Source organism: Rhipicephalus sanguineus, chromosome 4 (assembly GCF_013339695.2).
Source record: "Rhipicephalus sanguineus isolate Rsan-2018 chromosome 4, BIME_Rsan_1.4, whole genome shotgun sequence".
Lineage (NCBI taxonomy): Eukaryota > Metazoa > Arthropoda > Arachnida > Ixodida > Ixodidae > Rhipicephalus > Rhipicephalus sanguineus.
Window position 1 is genome coordinate 13,108,111 of NC_051179.1, and position 12,266 is coordinate 13,120,376.

Below are 12,266 nucleotides of genomic sequence, written 5' to 3' on the forward strand. Positions count from 1 at the left end.
CGCGAGCCATTTCGCTGGGGCCGCAGTCGCCGTCGTTGTCTTTGTGCAGCTTCCTTGCCCATCTGAGTGTCGATTCCTCTGTCCATCGGGGTTCGTGTAAACCTCCACTTCTGAGCTACGGCACAGTTCTTGTGTCTTCTGCTCACGCTGGTGTGTGTCAGTGGATCGACAGAGGCTCCGAACACGTATCATGACGGACAACATGGAGCTCAAGGACGCGGCCACTACGGGCGTATCGTACGGCACGGTCGAGTCGACACTTGTGAATCGGCGCAAGGGAGCCTTCAAAAGCGTCTGGGACGATGACAGCGACTCGGACTCTGGGGACGAGGACAACGACAAGGATAAGAAGCCACGCATACGGTCAGCTCTGTCGTTTTAATGCTTCTTTGTTCTGCTCTTCCGGTGTCTGAACCGCAAGAGACAACATTCCACGCGTTCTGACGTATCTCATAAGCGTAGTCATGCACACAGGGGGGCGGCCATTCCCCTTAATAATTGTATGAGGGCCGGGGCCGCCAAGTCTGCCCCATACCATTACTCAGTCGGTCCCGTCATTGTTTAAAGTGCAGCCTTATGGCCGTGTTTTTGCCGATAATGGCGGCCCAAGAGCCCTGTTGTTGTATTCCAAGAAGAACTGTTTACTTTCCGCCCTTATAACCCCGGAAAGTCGAGGACCAAGGACAGGCCGTTGCGAGAAGCACGTCGTCACCCCATTTCCATTTTTGCATTCATTGCGAATTTATTCACGTGACGGTTTCGGCTAGTTGGTACTCCACTGCACGAGACATTAACTAACGCGAAAAAAATATGCGAATGACTAAGCGAGGGGACACAGACAAGCACTAACTTCTAACTAAAATTTATTTCTGAAAAAGAAGTAAAGAAAAAGCACTTGTAAGTAAAGGCACACAGGCAGATCTGCGCAGCTTCATATTTCTTTCGGAGTCGACCAAGGGGTGGGGGCGCTGCGGTCAAACTTGCCCCCCCCCCCCCCCCAACTTTAATGGAGTACCCTGCGCACGCCTATGCTCGTAAGGACATATTTTTGTTGTGGAAACGACTAGGCATGACAGCCTGCTCCACCATTTCAGTTTTCTCGTAAGAGAAGGGCCTCCATGAAATGTACACGTTTAGTGTAATTATTGTCATATTTCAGCACGCCTTGGTCAAGGGCGTTTACAGGATTTTTCCGGGGTTGGGGGGGGGGGGGTCTCCGCTTATAAGATGACCTGATAGGTTCTCTTCTTGGGGACAGAAGAGTTCAAAAATGAAGGGAGGGGGGAGACTGTTACGACGTCCGGACCCCGTTCCCTCTGGATCCGCCGGTGGCCACGGCTCTCTTCCATGCTTCGACTAAAATGTCTGCACGGCAGTTTGCAAAGTAGCGATGGCACATGATGTGCCTTCATAACTGCATAGTCGCAATGTTCAACAGAGAGGTGTGCAGAGCTCTCCATTGAACAAGCGCACTATTTCTAGGGGTATAGGTCGCGAGAAATTTTCATCGTCGCGACCGATATATTTAAGATGTTCATTAGAAGCTCTGTATTGTGTGAACACATTAATTAGCCTCATTTTATTGCAGCAAATGACGATGTTTACCACGTATGTTTTGTGATTGGTGTCGCTTACGTAAAATGTTCGCTTACATTTCTGTTCGAGAAAATGGATTCTAGCTTTCCCTCGAGAAAAAAGGCTACCGCTGCTAGGTTTGGTGTCACACTTTGTTGCGAGGAGCTGTGTGCCCAACTTGGTGAAAATGTGAACAGCGTCCTGAGGTTCGGTCGGCACTTTGTGGCAACGATCGCTTTTTTTTCCCTTATTACATCTGCTCTTCTGCGTGCTCTCTCCCCTTCAGAAACATGCATTGGCGTGCGTGGCGAGGCGGGGGGGGGGGGGGGGTGTCTCCAGTCGCCTATGAGGGGGGCGCAAAGTCTGCCCCGAACTTTTACTCAATCGGACCTGTCCTGTCATTGTTTAAAGAGAAAGGTTATGGCCACGCTGGTTTTTGACAATAATGGCAGCCGAAGGCCCCTGATGTTGCATTCCAACTGTTTACTTCCCATCTGTACCTCCGGAATGTCAGGTACCAAAGTCAGCTAGGTAATCGTGAGAAGCATGTCATCGCTTAATTTTCATTTTTTTTTTCATCCATTGTGAAGCATGTCTTTCGGACACGACTAATGGGGGGAAAGGGTGCAATGAACCTCCGAACCCCCCCTTCACCCCCTCACCTAATGCGGAACCCTGCACACGCCTATGTAAACAGGCACAGTGCCCGGGTGGATTGGAACCTTTCTACCACCAAGAATAGCAACAGCGTCAGCATTCTCGTCTTCTGGTCCTTCTTCCAGCAGTTACAGCTAACAATTTTTTAGAGGCGCAGTAGATCTGGTTTCAGCCGTATACAACTTAAAAAGAAATCAACTCAGACCCGCTCAGATAATTTAAGCGCGACAATCGATCGCTTCCGCAACTAAAGAAAAAGTCCCACTCATGCACTCGACAATGCTCTCCGAAGGCGGGGCCGTCCGGCTCATGACGTCAGTCTGGAGTGCGCGCCCATTGTTGCAGATGCATCCGGCTTTGAGGAAGATTTGAGGAGGAAGTGCCGCGGACTTCTAAAGTTGCACTCGTTTATAGTCGGTCTTTTGCGTGCGGCGAAGCTCTTTCATTTCCGGGAGGAGTGGAGGCGGTAGAATGGATGTTTTTCTGTGTGGAAAGCAAGCGGGTATGTATAATTTGGGAAGGGGAAACTGGTCCCGCTGCCCAAGCGTAGGCGAAAATTATGGTTCCTGCCTTTATCTCCCTTTGTCCGCTCTTTCCGGTGGCATTCTTAGAGCTACACTATAATGTCAAGCATCGGCCTGGACAAAGTCTCATGAGAATACAGAAATCACGGCAAATCAACAAACACTACATCGCAGCCGAAATTGCACAAACCAGAGCTACCTTTTCGTGAAGGGCAGCGCGCCTGCCACCTGACTGCGATCGGACTATCAAGCGATCAGCAAAGCTGATCGCCTGATACGAATACAAAACCACACACGCACGCACGCACGCACGCACGCACGCACGCACACACACACACACACACACACACACACACACACACACACACACACACACACACACACACACACACACACACACACACACACACACACACACACACACACACACACACACACACACACACACACACACACACACACACACACACACACACACACACACACAGCGCTCTTATGTGTCTTGTCTCAGTCGCGCTGCATTAAATCGAAATGCCCCGCTTTAAATCCTGCGATGCTAAGAGGTGCAGCTTAAGTGCGTTATCTGCGCATTTGAGCCGTCGCCGTGAGATTCCGTATAAGGCAATAACATCGCCCAACGCGTCATATATTCCATGTCGCGGCGTTAGTCAGTGTGCAGTAGTCTCACAAACAATGATGAGCCTCACGAAGCACACTCAAGCGAGGAGTGAAAAAACATAAACGGATCGATGTGGAATTTCGGGGCCCCAGGAGGTGGCCCTCTTGTCATGACGTAAGCACCAGCGCCTGTTGCGCCGCGATATCGCCAGAACGAGAGGCCGCAGCAGCGTGCAAGAGATCTCCTTGTGATAATGAAAAATGCGGCACTTTGATATCTATCTCATCGTCGAGATAACTGAAGAACTAGCCCACACTGACGTGTTCTCGTGGTCTACGTATGCAAATTTAAGACTGATAAACATTATATAAGGAAAGTTTGCGCGTGTAGGCACGTATACGACGTGAAAAATGCACTTTTTCATTTGTTGCTCGCCAACACCAGCTTACTCGGTGACACTGAAACTCAGTTGACGGTGCAGCTTATGTTGGCAGGTGTCTTTCGCAGATGTTCAAGAAACGGTTTCTTCCATGCAAGAGGCTCATAAGCGACCGGATGCGTTTGACGCTTTCGTGTCTTAGGAGTCAAGCTTGGGGCAAGTAACCAAATTACGGCTAAAGAAATGTTGCAATATTCTAATGGAATTCCGCTGCTCGTATGGAAAACAGACAATGTCTTGCAGGAAGAGACGCATTATTTATTAGTGATTTGGCGTGCAAATATTTAAAAAAAAACTTAAATAAAGTTTTTATGTTTGGAAGGGAAGCGATGTCGAGAATTAATTTCCTCATAGCGTATTATCTACGAGCGTCACCTTAGTCGTCGTCCTTCTCACTCATCGACTAAAACGGGCTTAGCTCTTGAGATGGCTAACCCGTATAGATTAGGATAATGGTAAGAGAAAACAACAGGGCATATATCTTTGTTAAAAAGCATGGAAGTATATCTGTTGCTCTCATACCATAAGTAAACAATGTACAGTCTATTGGATAGTAAGGAAAACGACATTAATTAAAAGCAGCCTTGTTGTATCGACACCACAGATATCTGTCAGTTCATTTTATGTGCGGTCATCGAATCAGAAATCTTGTACGGCACGATACTCGCATATCTGACTACAGAGTCTTGATTTTTTTATGTAAAGTAGTCTAGCAATTTTAGAGTGTTGCTCATTCGGACCGCACTGGGAGAAATGAGAACAGACTTTGTGCGTTTTTGAGATGAACCCAAGTCATTTCCGGCGTAGACAATGTCTACAGTGGATTTAATGCCAATCTCCTTTCGAGGCTTGTTTGCCCAAGCACGCTTCTTGAACGAGGCGAAAAGAGCACTGTCCTCGCTCTGACGTATTCGGCTGGCTTCGCACTAAACAAACGATTTCTGTGTTGTTGTTTTTTTTTCCTAGTCTGGCCAGCCTCTGTCCTGCGTGTTATTAACATTATCATATTTGGAAGCAAAGGCTGTCTCTAATAAAGAAGAACAGAGCGATCCGTCACGCGCCATTATAGTAAAAACACAACATGAGCGTTCTTCTAAGAAGCAGAGACTTGGGGAATGGAGATGGGAGAAAAGTGTAAAGCGACGAAGTAAGAAAAATAATACATCGAAGTGACACATAGTCACACAGCTTTCAGCAAACAATGCGCTTACATACACTATAACAATTAACCAGCATACAATAGTTCTTAGAGTAAGGTAGGAGGTCGTGTTATAGTGGTAATAGATGCATACCTGAAAGCAATGTAGAACTGTGTCGTTGTTTTCAACGCTGATGTCGGGAGTTCAAGTATGCTACGAGAATCCTACGTGCTTACGTGAGCGTGTGTGGCGGGCTTCGAGGTATTCGTTTTAGATTGTGCGAAATGTTTTAGCCTGTAGGTACAGATTTCCTTTGGAAACAGCCTGTAACAGATCTCTCCCGTATTTTCAATATAATTCCTGGAAAAGACGCAATTACATGCATGAAAGAATCTAATGTCTTGGCATCCAAGCCAAGATATTCTTTAACTGACCTTTTAACTATTCCTTTTAGCGCACGCGTTGCAATTTGCGAACTGAAGCCGAGTATTAATGAATTCATATTGGTTTAATATAAATCCTGAATCTATAGCACCGCTTTCGACTCATCGATCTGCAAGATAGGTTAATATTTCACTGGCGTTACTCTTAAAACATATTTTTTTTTCTAATCCAGTGGCTAGTGCAGCGTCATTTTTTTTTATTTGTTGCGCAGGTAAGTAGTCAACTTTTCACTATTTTTCAATGAAGTGAGAACATGTGGAAATAAAAAGCGCTATTCACTCCTACTCATCCTCGTTTGATTTTACGCTAGCTGAACCGAGCACCAGTGTTTAGGAAAGTCTGTGCGATGCAGGTTCGTGTTCCGTTGGAGCGACCTCATCATCATCCTGGTGTACCTGGCGGTGTCGGCGATCGGGCTGTACTTCGCCCTGAGCCGCATGCTGCCGCAGGCGGAGAAGCTGCGGCTCGCCTTCTACAACACCAGCATCCCAGAGGGACCCACGCCTCTGGTGCGCGTCACAGCGCCGCCCATGCTGCTCGCTTGGGACGACCCACCCTGCAGGCAGCTCGCCCGGTGCGTCAGCATCCTTCGCAGCCTCCCCGAGTAGTTTATGCAGTGCGGATGAGCCACAAGAGCCGTCTGACGCGTGCACAGCGTCCACGAGTACCACGCCGGCGTAGACTCGGAGCCGAGCTCCTCCTTGTCGCGGTTGTTCCCCACGGTACTCGGGCCACGTTATCACGAGGATCGGCCGGCCGTGATCTGTGGGCGACATGAACGTATACACTCCACGTCGTTTGGGCATTAGCGGTTACGCTGACGTGGTCACCAATTATATGCACTGCAAAGGCACAGTATTAACTGAAGGACTCTGGTATTAATTCGGCGGACGCAATAGTGACCGAAACACGTAGTCGACTCAACTTCTTTAGTAAGCAATATATAGTCCATTTCTACAGAAAGCAGAACGTTCCCTTGCAAGACAGCTGCATAAAGCAGCTGGTGGCGTTAATAGACTTACTTTAATGCGTAAGCATTCCTAGGTTACAATGCATAGGTATGCAATGTTAATAAGTATTTAGTAAGTACAGATACAAATGTCATTTAACTAGTCATTATAGTAGAGATTGATGCGACTGCTAATAATGTTTACTCACTATCTTACAATTGCACAGCACCGAACATGAGCCAATTTTACAGCGAGAGCTGTTATGAGATCACAACAGCCGATATTGGTGGCGCCGCCACCGGTGTCCGTAACCGCTATCGCGCGAAATGCGGAAAAACTAAGTGAGAAGAAAATATCCGGGATCGGATTTAAACCCGGGCCATCTGCGTGGCAGTCGAGTATTCTACCACAAAGCCCCGCCACGGTGGTCTAGTGGTTATGGCGCTCGACTGCTGACCCGAAGGTCGCGGGATCGAATACCGGCCGCGGCGGCTGCATTTTCTATGGAGGCGAAAATGTTTGAGGCCCGTGTACTTAGATTTAGGTGCACGTTAAAAAACTCCAAGTGGTCGAAATTCCGGAGCCCTCCACTACGGCGTCTCTCATAATCATGTCGTGGTTTTGGGACGTTAAACTCCAGATATCATCATCATCATCAGTATTCTACCACAAAGCCACGCCGCTGCTTGAAACATCTTTGCAAAAAGGTCATGTCGGGCAAGTAATCGCGTTAACATAGGTAATATAGCATGGTACAAGAGTAAAATAACAGCCAAGGCGTCACACAGTGTAAATCACGTAACGAGTGGGTTGTTTAATGCTTACAACCCATTACAAGGGGCTCAGCCATTATTCTTCATCGTCATAAGCCACATCACATGTCTTACAGATGTGTAGCGGCGGGTACCTCGCTTCTCCGCAGAATGACGAATAATGGCGTAGTGGGTGCTTCCCTACGTCACAAAAAATGATGATGATTTATGGCGTAGTGGGTACCTTGCAAGTGTACTTGCACGTATTAGTTGCCCCAAGAGAGTTTACAACGAGCTCTAGAAAGGCCGCTCTTCCAGTTTTCGCTTTGATTGTGCTGCGTGTTCCGAGCAGGCGTGGCGTTTTTGTAGCGTTAGCTACACTTGCATAGCCGGAGCTGATTTCGCGTGGATCCTCATGAGTATTGCTGCGCATGCGCGAGGATCAGTGATGTCACACAGCTGGCTCACCGGAGCCGGCATCTCACGCGCTCTCCGCCACCGCCGCGCGCGGCTCGCCGCTGCTGGTCTGCGCGTTCGGGAGGAGTGGCGTCGTAGCCGCGGCAGACACACTGGCGCCGGCGCGCGCGCAGACTCCGCCACCGCCGCTGCTGGTCTGCGCTATCGAGAGGAGTGACGTCGTAGCCATGGCAGACACACTGGCTCCGGCGCGCGCGCAGCTATTCGCCTTCGCTGTGCAGTCGCCGTCTGACACTGCGCTGGAGCCGCTTGATAGCGCCGTTGACTGGCGTTTGCAGATGGGTAACGCCATGGAGAAGGAGAGCGCAAATGCTGCTCAACGGCGCAGAAGAGCCGAGAAGCTTATCTCATCGGAGTAGTTGCCTGGCAATTAGCGGTTCAGCGTACGAAGAATGAACAGAAGAAGGCTAATAATCCTAGACAATTCTAAGAATAATCAGCTGAACCTTTGCTAACGCTACGTATATCCTGGCATAGCCGAGCTAAGCCACTGCAAGTTTTTAACATGTTTATTAGAGTAGAACTGAAAATTGGTGACTATTCATACTGACGTCGCAGAAAGGACAAAGAACACAGTGAAGTGGCCAGTTAGCACTGGCGCAGCCAGACAATTTTTCCAGGGGGGGGGGGGGAGGTGGTTCGTTTAGCCTACCGTACTTTATGTATGTTCGTGCGTGCGTTTGTATGTGTGCGTGTATGAATACACATGCAAAAGTGAAAAATCCCCCCCCCCCCCCAAACTACGATAATGCACACACAAGCTGGGTGACACGCCTTGTATGTAGTTTCGGCGTCCACGCATTTCCCTGCATTCTGGAGAGCACTTGGCATCGATGCTTTTGTCGTTCACAGGGACCTGTTGGACACCGGGGGCAACGCCGTGGATGCCGCCATTGCTCTGACTGTGTGTAACGTGGCGTTGAGGCCGCAGGCGTGGAGCTTGGGCGGTGGACTCGTCGTGCTCGTCTACAACAGGTAATAACACTTTTATCACAACCCAACCAGTGCATTCAGTCCTGCTATGCGCTCACTGATTCTGCAGAAGGCGTCATTGTTGGTAATGTACGTGTTCTATACAATGCGACTAAATCTGGAAACAATGGAAACCCTTAACAGCGCGATAAGTGGTCGTGATTCAATTACCATCCTATCCACGAATATCTTCACTGCTACATACTGTGGCTGATCCAGTTTTGGAAAGAAAAATTAAATGTTGGCACCGCCGGTAATTCCCGTTGTGGCGCTGGCAGGCAGTGCGTCAGGGCTTAAGTTCGGTTTGGAAATTTTATTTCATTTCATTTATTTGGGCATCTCACAAAATGCCCACGAAGGGGGCAGAAGGTGAGTTTCTGTCTCTTGACTTGGCCCACTCTTCGGGAGGCAGGTACAGCAAGACAAAACAGATATATATGCAACAAATATATACAAACAAACAAACAATGAACACTACAACAATATGATCATATAAACAAAGGCGCAAGCAAACGTTTCGTCGTCAAAAAAAGTACAATGTGATCACCACAGCTGAATACGTATTCAAATACATACAAAAGGAAATGTAATATGGAAAAGAACTTAGTACACTGAACACATACGACACGACACAGAGTTTCGTTTAATTTATTATTTAATTTATTACGTTCGCAATTCTTTTCCTAAGTTTTCTAATGTGTGTAGTCTTCCTAGCGCATTTACTATTTCAGGGATCTTGTTGCACAATGAAACGATTTGATTATCAATTAACTGAGTTATCATTCAGTTAACAATCATATCAATTAACTGGTTATCAGTTAAAATGAGTTTATTTATCTACCTATTTATTTGATTACCGAAACCAAAACAGGTGTTACAGTGGGGAAGGTATACGAAATAAGACAAGACGATACAGTGTGAGCCACACAACTAATTAATCACAGTCACTAATTAATAAATCACTTTCAGTCACACGAGTACACATATCACAGGAAAAACTTAACCGTGGTCGTTCAAACCCAGAAAAGATCATTAGACATAATAGAGGCAGTGTTAGAAGGGAATTGGTTCCATTCGCGGATTGTTGTAGGAAAAATAGACAGTCGGTGTACACCAGTCTTGCATGTGATCTCCCGTACCTTGAAGGTCAGAAATATAGTTAAAACTGGAAGTAAAACCAAAGAACAGCTAGTCGATCATCATTAAACAATCATGGACAAGGTACGACCACTGGTCATTTTCTGCGCCTCCCTCAGTTCGGCTGCCAGCTCAATCCTTCCTTCCGCGGCAAGACAGGTCGGAACACTTTTTAGAGAACAAGATTTTGATTACAGACGATGAGCAACAACGTCAGCACGTATCAAAGACCAACTGCAACAAAATTTTAGGCGACATAAAAAGTCTTGTTTCAGATAGTATAAATAAAGAGGAGCCTTCTCGCGAAATTTTACGCTTGAAATACGAGTGTAAGCGTATCAAGAAAGCTCGGGAAAACAGCAATGCTTGATATCGAAACTAAAAAGAAAGAAAGAAAGAAAGAAAGAAGGAAAGAAAGAAAGAAAGAAAGAAAGAAAGAAAGAAAGAAAGAAAGAAAGAAAGAAAGAAAGAAAGAAAGAAAGAAAGAAAGAAAGAAAGAAAGAAAGAAAGAAAGAAAGAAAGAAAGAAAGAAAGAAAGAAAGAAAGAAACGCGTCCATTACCGCTGGCCGGAAGTGACGCATAGCAAGGGCATTAGCTAAAACGCGCGGCTTCTCGGCATGACCTCAGAGATGAGTGCCGTGCCTGGACCTACGTCATAGCGACAGCCACTACGGCCACGTGTCGTCTGCTCAGGCGTTGATTGAAGAAAACCGCTAACAAGAAGACTGTGCCATTAGTATCCCTGTGGCCTTGTTAAGACTGATTCGACTGCATATACCGCTGACGCTTAATGAATTTAGTAACGGGGAAATATCGTTGCAGTTGACCTTTAATGCGTGCTCGTTGAAAAAAAACCGGTACTACAATTAACGACGTGTGACTCACTACGCGCACAGTCATCGCTGTTCCAGTACGGCATGAGAACAGCATTGAGCGCTCCGATTATGTCTTACTCTCTACCGATCGGCGTGCGTTTGGTCACGCTTGTTGAAAAAAAAAAAGAATGAATCATGCAAGCTCAATGCGTGAAGAACAGCAATAAGCCCTAAACTTTCTACGAGATCAACTGCAACGGCCGAAGCCGCGGCCATAGCTTTGGCCATAAGCGCAGCGGAGGCCAGGGGCGAATCGGCATTTATTCTGACGAACTCACTTGCAGAACGGCTGCCGTCTTTTCCTTGGCGGGGTCTTACCGGACTGCGTATTACGCATACTGAGGACGGCTCTCGCTTCTGTTGAACAACCGTTCCCTGAATTGGTCGTGGGAGGCGCGGCTCGCGGAACTGGAAATGGGAAGCCAACTGGCGACCCTTGACCAGGTCCGGCGAGCCGCTGTAGCCAGTGGGGCCCTGGAAGAGGGGCGCCTCCCACCCGAACCATTCCAAGCCCTGATAGGAAGAAATTTTCTTCTTCTTCTTCTTCTTCTTCTTCTTCTTCTTCTTCTTCTTCTTCTTCTTCTTCTTCTTCTTCTTCTTCTTCTTCTTCTTCGTCTTCCTCTTCTTCGTCTTCTTCCTCTTCTTCTTCTTCTTTCTCTTCTTCTTCCTCTTCTTCTTCCTCTTCTCCTTCTTCTTCTTCTTCTTCTTCGTCTTCCTCTTCTTCTTCTTTCTCTTCTTCTTTCTCTTCTTCTTCTTTCTCTTCTTCTTTCTCTTCTTCTTCCTCTTCTTCTTCCTCTTCTCCTTCTTCTTCTTCTTCTTCTTCGTCTTCCTCTTCTTCTTCTTTCTCTTCTTCTTTCTCTTCTTCTTCTTCTTCTTCTTCTTTCTCTTCTTCTTCCTCTTCTTCTTCCTCTTCTCCTTCTTCTTCTTCTTCTTCTTCGTCTTCCTCTTCTTCTTCTTTCTCTTCTTCTTTCTCTTCTTCTTCTTTCTCTTCTTCTTTCTCTTCTTCTTCCTCTTCTTCTTCCTCTTCTCCTTCTTCTTCTTCTTCTTCTTCGTCTTCCTCTTCTTCTTCTTTCTCTTCTTCTTTCTCTTCTTCTTCTTTCTCTTCTTCTTCGTCTTCCTCTTCTTCGTCTTCTTTCTCTTCTTCCTCTTCTTTGTCTTCTTCTTCTTTCTCCTCTTCTTCTTCTTCCTTTTCTTCTACTTCTTCTTCTTCGTCCTCTTCTTTTTCTTCTTCGTCTTCTTCCTCTTCTTCTGCCTCTTCTTCTTCTTCCTCTTTTTCTTCTTCGTCTTCTTCCTCCTCTTCTTCTTTTTCGCTGTAAACTTGTCAAATATTCTTTTTCCCCAAAGTCTGCCGATATGCGCGTTGGCGGTATTTTATTTATTCAACCACCGATCACCCTTCGGTCGAGTTATTAACTACGCAGCATTGTTCTGTCGAGCGTGCACTATACACTCTTTATACTGCACAGCCTAGTGTTTCACTAAGTTACGTTGGGCTAATTTACTCACCTGAAAAGTAAAATAAAAAAAATGGCTTTCCTAACTGAAAATTTGAATTAATTACGATAGCGAGCTAATTTTTGTGACGAACTTAACATTCCTAAAAGAAAGAGAGAAATCAAAGCGACTACAACTTGCAGCAGGTGGTATAGCCTGCCGAGTGCACCGGCCAATAGGTAGGAATATGATTTGGCGTATACTGGAAATT

General features: G+C 46.6%; 1 protein-coding gene across 2 annotated transcripts in view; it reads left to right on the forward strand.

The window, feature by feature from the left end:
• The window catches only part of LOC119389424 (scoloptoxin SSD14), a 29,498-nt gene continuing 17,232 nt past the window's right edge, over positions 1–12,266 (forward strand). The window contains exons 1-3 of one of the 2 annotated variants that reach the window (XM_049414424.1): positions 1–363; positions 5,750–5,971; positions 8,429–8,551. In XM_049414424.1, the coding sequence (XP_049270381.1) occupies positions 191–363; positions 5,750–5,971; positions 8,429–8,551 (518 nt within the window). In that variant the 5' untranslated portion in view covers positions 1–190. The remainder of the gene's footprint in view (positions 364–5,749; positions 5,972–8,428; positions 8,552–12,266) is intronic. The other variant, XM_037656662.2, reaches the window with a different exon arrangement.